Raw genomic sequence first — 9,398 nt, 5'->3', positions numbered from 1 at the left:
GTACTGAGTGGTCCCATCTGGGGTGCCAAACTGTCTCGGTTCTTGTTCTGATAGATATTTCTAAGGGGAGAGACGTCATTTACGGATTACCCGTTAAAAGTTACTCTCCTGGCATTAGAAAAATGTCACATAAGTTAACACATTAGAGCTCCTAAGAGTTAATGCATTTATTGAGCTCAGTTAATTATGAAATCAGAACCACTCATATTTACTCAGTCAGAGACATTCTCAAAAGAAGAATATATTTTTAATTTACATGAAAAAAAGTATACAATTAAATTTAATTGATAAATGTAATTAAAGCAGATCAATTCAGACTAAGTCTGTTTAAATCAAATTAATTCAGATCAAGTCATTTGATACAAAAGGATGACATTCAAAGTGATTGCTTACCAAGTGTTAAAATTCTTTTTGCCAAAGCCTCGGGCGTGCCATGATCAGAATAGGACAGCAGCAGCCCCAAATATCTTGTACGGTATATATACCCTTTTTGCTATGTACTTTTAACAGTTTACAATTAGCATGTAATTAGCTAATAAAGCAATATTTTAACCTTGTAAATTACTAAACTACTAAATGTACAAGAAAATATTGCTTATAAAATACAAATACACTACATCAAGACATCTGCGTGCTTTGAGCAGAGTAGTTCCATCTAATTGACAAAAGAAACACTTGATTTTTCTTCTCTAATTTTATGTGTGTGTGTGTGTGTGTGTGTGAAGCTTCTAATGCGTCTAATGAGTAAATATATTGTAATAAATGCAGTACTGAGATACAGCATCTTTCTTCTTAGGTGCAAAAGATTATAAGGAATTACTTATTTATCTAGATCCGGTGTTAACTGTAAAACAATGTCTGGAAACTCTACCGTGCCTGGGACATAAATCACTCCTAAAGCACTGGCTGGCTTCCCAAACCTGACAATTGAAGAAAAAAAAAATGTTGTCTTTTAAACTAGAGCCTGATTCACATTTAGAGACAAATTGTGCACTCGTCATTTTTAGATAAAAAATGATTCAAAACAATTTAAAATAATTCTGAATTGTTCAGAGTTTATTGGTTTTCATTTTTTAAATGTAAAGGGGAACAGATACGATGTCACAAGCAGCTGTCATTTTTATACAGATGGCAAGCCATTTTTTGGAAGTTTCCAAAACTGTTGCTCAGCAGTGGCCTGACTGTAGGGACTCCTGGGTGTAAGGCAAGGTGGAATAGTAAAAGTCTTCAATATTCAAGCTCGACTACAAACGGGTCAACTTTCTGTCTCCTCCTCCAGCCTCTTCCTCGTCACTCTTGCTGGCCATCTGCAGCATTCTGGGCCCTGTCAAACCGATAATCAAAGCTCCTATTGGAGCTGTAATTAGGATTGCCAGGAACGCCACCGTCAGCACATCCATTCCAAAGTCTTCCAGCTGTTGATCTTCCCTGCTCCGCGCAGCATCTAATGCCAGGGAACCTATGGCAGCCTACGTGCAAAACAATAATAAATTTAAGGCAATCTGCTATCGCTTTATTCCTAATTTTGTATATACACTCCTTTGCACTGTAGGGCCGCTCTCTCTCATGTCACTGTAAAAGTCATTTAGTATTTTCCCCTTTTTCTTTCCCACATCTTCCTCCAAATGGAATCAACCATTCTTAAAGCAACGTATTGTGCCAGAGAGAGAGAGGAGGATGCAGTTTGCTCTGGAGCTGTACCTGTTGCTGACCTTCAGTTATAGGCTGAAGGCATCCAGTGACACAACACCACCTAATAACTAACGAGGCATCAAATTTGTATTTTATCTATTTAATTATTATTATCTATTATTATTGCCTTTCTGATTTTATATATTTATACTTCTATGTTTTTATTTCTTTTCTCAAATTTTGTAAACAATAAATAAAAAATAAATAAATAAACTGTCCACTCGGGATCACCCTAACATCTCCCTGAAGCTCCGCAGCATTGGCAGCCAGAAGACCAGGAGCTGATGCCAAGAACTAGCCTTGGGTCTCTCGCTGGGCCCTCACCACTAGACCATCCTCAAAACTGATCCTCTTAATCCAACCCAAAGTGTTGCGAACCACCTGCGTGTTCAGAATGCACTTCTTAAGCATGTTAAAACACGTGGTACAGAAAAACAGGGATTTATGGATCTAGTCCTTACAGACAGAAATTAACGATTAAGTAGAGCCAGAAGTACTAACTGAAGGAAGGAATATTCATAAGATATTTACATGCAGGAAAGTAATAGAAAAAACAAAATAATTTCATTTCATTTATTTTCTGCAAAACTACTGTTGTACTTCTCAGACAGCCTGAATCCTGCTGGACGCAGTCTGAGGACCCAATGTAATAAGGTGCACTCGACTGGGCAGATGTCAGCCTGCAGTTGTACTCACATTTTTGTCCAAACAACTTTACTCCAGGCCTGGCAAGGAGTTTTGCACACATAAAATATATACACAGACGTGAGTAAATGTGTGCACATGAATTAGCGTTCCTTGATGTAAATCCCCTGTTAATAAAGACATTAACCATTACTCCCCAGATGCCGAGAGGTGCATGGGCTTAACTCATGTTTTCTTAATGCTGGAAATGTATCTCCTGGTCGGAGATGGAGTAAAGTTTCTGGGGTTAAGTATTAGTTTAAGGGGTTGAATCTGGAGTTCATGGTAGAGGGGGTACAGAACTTGAGATTTATGTGCAGAAAACATGAATTATGAGCAGATGAATGCTTTATGCACAAATCGTGTTTTATGCACATAAAACACGTTTTGTGCTGCTCGCTCATGTTTTGTGCACACAACTTTTAGAAGCACACCTTTTATAAGCACAAATTTTTTTTTTTAAACACTGCACATATTTTTGTGTGCACATTTTGAGTTTGCAAGCTTTGTTTAAACTCCTGATGCATTAGCGTACCATTAGCTTACTGCATTGGGAGTTAACTTTTTTTTTTCCAGCGTGAGTAAATAAAATGCGTGCTGACGTTCAATGCACGTTTTTCATTCATGTCTTATTACACTGGGGCTCAAGTTAGTAACCAGTTAGCATGGACACAGCACTCAAAGGTCTGTTCCAGTACTGGGAAGCACCTTGCAACCTACACACCACTGAATTAGTCCCTGTGTGCCCCTTAGGCCTCACAATATCGTTACCTGCACTGTGGCTTTCGGAATCCATGCCAACGAGATGAAGATCTTTTCCTTCAGGTTAAAGCCAGCGCAGCACACCATGACGAACGTCACGCAGATTCGGACAGTTAAAGCGATGCCCAGTGTGGCCACACAGAGTCCTAGCATCAGTACAGAAACAGGAATTACAAATTGATGACGACAGACAACTGTCAAGGACTCCATTTTGTCAGCTGCAAGAGCAGAAATCTGGGTGGAGCAATGAGGATTTCTCCTTTGTCTGTTTGTCGGGGACTGCCTAGGAGAAGGGTGTGTCTGGAGGCCCATGTCATGCAGGGTCCTTGCGCGAAGGCGGCTTCTACAGTCGGCCTCTCAAAAACTATGGGGGCAATTGTCAAACGGCAGGCATTCTTGAAAAAGTGTTTGGGGCATTTTTACTGCTTTGCGCCTGCCCTGTTTGCGGGCAGCCAAGAAAGGGTAAAAGAGCATGAGCAAGTCTGAAAATGCCACGTAAGTGCGCTTCCAGGCCAGCCCATTTGTATCCTGGCGAAAAGCAGTGCCTGCCACACAACAGGCTTTTTTTCAGCCAGGCCAAGTAACCCGGGTAAATGGCTTTGAAAACTGCTTTCTATGTTGTCAGTTGCCTCCGGTCTCCGGGCACTACCTCCAACTTCTCCCAGAAAAAAAACACCTTAGGAGGAAGAAGCTTTTGCTGGCTTCTCTTGGTGCTGACTTCTGGAGAAAGGAGTGAGGTCTCCTGCTTGAAATACGGCACATTATCTTCCCCCTGCTATCGTGAGGAGCTGCTTTGCATGCAGTCTCTTGGAAATCATATAACACGTCCATGTATGTGTAATGAATGGAAAACCAGGACTGGCTCAGTCTGTGCCGCAGAGCTGTAGCCAGGCAATATGGCACCTATGGTCAAGTGAAAAACTGCACCCTCGCCCATTACACAACACATAACACCACGAGTTGGGAAACTTTGCTCAATGTTTGTACAGCAATGCCCATGGCCAGTGCAAGGGTATTAGGCACCCTAGGAAATACTTGCAGCCTTGTAACCCCCCACCCCATCACACTCTCCTCACACACAATTAAAAATCATGCATTTATAACAACAGATTTTACATAAAAAAGGACATTCAAAGCATAATCTTCTGAGGACAAAATATCACAATATGTATATTATATTTACATGCACTGCTGTGGTGCCAGCCAGAAAACCCTGCAAAAAAGCAAGAGATACTTGGAACCCATATGGTATTAGGCCTACTGTAATGCATCTTGGGCATGGGCATGACCCTCAAGAGAGAGCAACAAAAACCAGAATTACAATGCAATAAGCTTTCCATATCAAAACAACACTAACTGCCAGCACTCAAACAGCAACAACTCTACCTATGAAAGTTAACACTGCAAACATTACACCAGACCTAAAACACCCATATACCCCTTATTAGGAAAACAGAACAAGCCAAGCTGCTATAGATCCCTATGTACAATTACACACTAATGGAATACCTTAATCAGTCACACGTGCAAAACACAAATAGACCATCAAACACAGAATAGAGAGACCATAAAATATAAATAGAAATGCACAGGCAAAAACTGAACTGGAAGCTGCCAACAAGCCAAATTCTATATCAACTGAAACAATGAAAAAACAGAAGCATTACCATTTATCATAAAACAAAATTAATAAAACCATAACAATAAAAAAATTTGAGAAAGTTCAGAAAAGAGCTAAAAACATGGTACTTCCAACAGACATTCATAGCTGACTCCGAATGAAAAGACTCTTCTAATTTTTTACTTTTTCTAGCTTTTACTTTTACTTTTTAGTAATGACTGTATTTATCTTTTAGTCTTATTTATTAATCCTGTTTTTGTAATTTTTATTATAATTATCTATTCTAATTATTTATATTTTAGGTTTTATTTTAATTGGAATGTAAACCGTAATGACAGAAACTTGTTTCTGTACTACGGTATATAAAAACTGTACAAATACATAAATAAATACTGAATAGAATAGCCTTCAATAGTTAAAAACTCACATAAAAATTTTCCAAACATCAATAAAATATTTCAAATAACACATCAAATAATACCCAATAATTAGAACTAATCAGGATTTCTAAAAAATCACCCATTATCCATATCTGGGAACTTTTGATTTCCAGAGACCCTAAAATTGTCATGGATTAAGCAAGCAGAGAGGAAGTGGGATCAATCTCCCTCACACATGCTCGCTCTCTCACTCTCCCATACAAATGCTCCCGCAGTCTTGCTCCCCTTCCCCCCCACTCCCCAGCACTCTTGGTCCCCTCTGCTCTCCAAAACACCCCACTCCCCAGAAGTTTTAATTCCCAGCCCCCTATCCCCACTCAGCCCCTCCCCCACTCCTCAACAGTCTTGCTTTCCAGATGCCTCTTCCATCCCAGAAACTCCATTCCCTAGCAGTCTTGCTTTCCAGCCTCCTTTCCCCTCCCAGTCGCCTACTCCCCAGAAATCTTGTTCCCCCCCACCCACACCTCACCCACAATCCCCTCACTCACCACAGGTGGCAGATGCACGATGTCCTTAATGTCGCTCATCCCCGCGGGGTGCTACCACAATCCCCTCACATTTACCCTCCCTGCTCCTGAAGAATGTAAGGATCGCGGCCTTGCAGCGTGGGCTGCTTCCTCCTTTCTGGCTGCCGGTGCCTGAATGACATCATCAGGCGGAGGAAGCAGCCCGTGCTGCAAGGCCGCGATCCTTACATTCTTCAGGAGCAGGGAGAGTGGATGAGAGGATTGCGGTAGCAGTCCGCGGGGGTGAGCAGCATTCAGGAAATTATGCGTCATCCCATTGCTACCAATGAGGCTTCTTCCGTTTTTGGCTGCACCCCCATTCCGACGCCTATGAGTGGAAAAGCAGCGCGGCTCAGCCAGAATCAGTGTGGCTGGTGGGCCGCGCTGCTTTTCCACTTATTGAGGCCCCTCATGGCAGTGGCGCTATGGTGCCTTTTGGTAGCAGTGCCTATGACCATGGCCATATTGGCTGTGCCAACAGACCTGGGGCTAGTTGCTAACCATACAATCACTGTGCCTCTCACTTTCTTGGATTTGGATTTTAGGTTTAATATTTGCCTTTTCAAATCTAACCACAAGGCGAGTTACAATTCAGGTACAGTTGGTAGGTCCCTGTCCCAGAGGGCTTACAATCTAAGGGGTTCATTTACCAAGTCACAGCATTTTTCCCCCGAGCGATGGCAGCCCCAGTCATGGCTTGCCTGAATTGTAGCTAACTTCCCCCAGGAAGCATCAGGACACTGATACGCATCCCAATACTCCCGGGGCCATGCCTTAAAAGTTAATCTACCCTCTCCCACCAATCATGGCAAAAACCCTAGGGTTCTTGTGAGATCCTTCCCACCCCAGCCTGGCCCCAGTGGACAAAAATTAAAAGAAAAAAAAAAAAAGAAATGATCTGACACAAGCCCCTCCCTTCCAACTCCACCCCTTTCCCACAAATTCCAGTCCTCTCCCAGACCTTCCACCTCTCATTTTTGTACCTTTAAATGTGACACCCTAGGCTCCAGGCCCTGTGATGTTCCTGTGAAACTGGCACTGGCTGGCTGGATTTCTATTTGTGTCCTATTTTGTTCACTACAGCCACCTCAAGGGATGCAGGGGGCAGTGGGAGAGGGGTTCTCACAAGATCCCCAGGGGTTTGCCCCATGACTGAGGCTGCCATCATTCAGAATTCCTCGAGGAAAAATACTGAGGTCCATATTCAGTAGGCCGCTTAGTGGACACGTTATCCGGCTAAAGTTAGCTGGATAACTTCTCCCATATATTCAGTGGGAGAAACGTCTGGCTGAATATACCAGCCTATAGTTATCTGGCTACATATAACCAGATAACAAAATACCTAACCAGCTACATTTGAAAACAGCCGGGTAGATTTTTTAGTTATGCGGCCTTGTGTGGCCAGATAAAGCACTGCTCAACTGGATAAGTAATGCTGTCGTCTACTAAAGAAAAAATAAGTTGCGCCCATCTCTTCCCTCCTTCCCGTAAGCCTATGTTTCAGCTCTGCCTCTGTCAGAGCCGCGCTGGATGTGCCGGGAATGGGGCAGAGGGTCCCCTTGCTCCCGGCAAGACGAAAAAGGTATCGCTGGGGATGGAGAGGGGCAGAGGGACAGGGATGGGGTGCGGGAGCCATGCTTTTTCCTAGTGAGTGACTGGGAGGGGGAAGGCAGGCTGCGCTCCTTTTAAAGGTGACATCGGGATGGGAGCCCAGCTTCCAAAGTGGGGCAAATCTCTACAATTTAAAAATGTTTAGGGGGTGAAGGTGGGGGTTAGGAAACAATGTATGAATTAACTTGTGCCTTGGTGACATATCTTTTCAAGATATCCGGTTAAGTAGCACGTTATCTGGCCACACAAGGCCACATAACTTTAGACCTGCTCTGAAGCAGTATATACCTGATATTCAGCCTGGTTAGCCGGATATTGCAGCTTCTCCCCAGAATGCCCCTGAAATGTCCCTTTTTTATCCAGCTAAATCCTAGTCAAGCAACTAGTTACCAAGCTAAAATTTAGCTGGATAAGGGCTAAATATAGCTGAGTAAGTCATTTAGAAGGATAACTATTACATTAGCCGTCTAAATGGCTTTTGAATATGGACTTCACTGTGGCATAGTCAATGAACCCCTTAGACTGTAAGCCCTCAGGGGCAGGGACCTACCAACTGTATCCGAATTGTAATTAGTCATGTGGTCAGATTTGGAAAGGCCAATATTTAAACATAAAATCCAATACATAGCCCCAGGTCTGTCAGCACAGACTGAGCCAGTCCTGATTTTCCATTCATTACACATACACGGACTTTTATTTCCTGCTTCTTAGGAAATTGGAACTAAAAATCCATGCATGCATTGAGATCCAATCCAGAACCAGCTCAGCCTCTCACCACAGACATGGAGACATCCACAATTCTGTTTCCTGTGGCAATTAAATGGCACATTTACATGACTTTGAAAATTAAATAATGTTAATTTATTTAGCACATTAAAAGAAAAGTTATTTTAAAACCTTGCTAGTGTGGCCATATCATTTTTGTTCTTTTTAGGGTTTTATGAGTTGCAGATCTTGGATAACAGGGGGTTGGGGGAGAGAAAGGAGAGGAAGATAAGATCTGAGGGATGGGGCAAGAGAGAGAAAGGTGAGATGATCAGGGTTGGGGAGACGAGCATGGATGAGGTGGGGATGGTTCTGAGAATGGGGGGAGGGTGAAGGAGGGGGATTTTCAGGAGAGGAGGGAGCGAAGTTCTGGGATCATGGGGCAGGGGGTAAGGGATAGGAGAAAGGAGAGAGGAGAGAGGAGCAGGGAGAAAGGAAGAGGGAAGGTCTGGGGATTCACCCTCCACCTGATTCCTCAGTCCCTCCTTCCTCCCAGCCAATCCCACTGTACCCTCTAGCTAATCTCCTTTACCCTCCATCCTACTAGTCCCACTTTCACTCCTCTCCCCCAAGTCTCTTCCCTTGCATCCCTGAGCTAATCTCCTCTCCTCAGCCGATATCCCTTCACCCCCACCCCCACCCCCTATCTTAATCTCCATGCTGATCATAGCAGTGCCTCAGGCCACCTCCTCCTCCTCTATTGCCTGGAGCCGGAACGTTATGCTTTGAACGGTACTGGTTCAAAAGTGCCAGTCTGACCCTAAATTGTAGAGTGAGACGATGTGGCCTGAGCCACTGCCACTCCCCTCTTCCTGCCAGCCCAGATCAGAGTTGGGAGGGGGGGGGGGGAGGACAGATGGTATAATTGGATCAGCAGGCAGCAGCACGGAGCTGTACAACCACTGCCCGTCTCCCTTACCACGCACCACAACCCAGCCCATGGCCGCCACGATTCCATGGGAACTGAGCACTTCTGCAGGAAGGGCTTGATTTTGCAGCCCTTGTTCTCACAGCATTGTAGGGACCAGGGGCCAGGGGGAGATAACCATAGGTGAATGTTATTTTGATAGGACTCCCATCAATCTGAAAGTACCACTTCGGAGGCCTGCTATAAAAAAAAGACAAATGCTGTATTTCCAGCCCTATATGTACTGCAGAGAGTTGTTTCAATTCATTAATTCAACTGAAACTAATATATTGGTGTACTTACATTTCTCAAGTGTCCCTGCCTGAGCTGCCATGAGGCGTAGAAAGTCCAATTACATGGACAGAATCAAACATGCAAAAGTTGCCAACCCACAGCTGCTATAGACACTC

General features: G+C 43.6%; 1 protein-coding gene across 2 annotated transcripts in view; it reads right to left on the bottom strand.

Moving 5' to 3' along the window:
• Nucleotides 1-247: 247 nt before the first annotated feature.
• The window catches only part of SLC9B2 (solute carrier family 9 member B2), an 86,026-nt gene continuing 76,875 nt past the window's right edge, over nucleotides 248-9,398 (bottom strand). For both annotated transcript variants that reach the window (XM_029597021.1, XM_029597023.1), the window contains 2 exons: nucleotides 3,148-3,284; nucleotides 248-1,469 (listed from right to left, as the gene is read on the bottom strand). In XM_029597021.1, the coding sequence (XP_029452881.1) occupies nucleotides 1,245-1,469; nucleotides 3,148-3,284 (362 nt within the window). In that variant the 3' untranslated portion in view covers nucleotides 248-1,244. The remainder of the gene's footprint in view (nucleotides 1,470-3,147; nucleotides 3,285-9,398) is intronic.

The sequence above is a fragment of the Rhinatrema bivittatum genome, chromosome 1 (assembly GCF_901001135.1).
Source record: "Rhinatrema bivittatum chromosome 1, aRhiBiv1.1, whole genome shotgun sequence".
In the NCBI taxonomy this organism is placed as follows: Eukaryota; Metazoa; Chordata; class Amphibia; order Gymnophiona; family Rhinatrematidae; genus Rhinatrema; species Rhinatrema bivittatum.
This window is presented reverse-complemented; position numbering and strand designations above follow the sequence as displayed.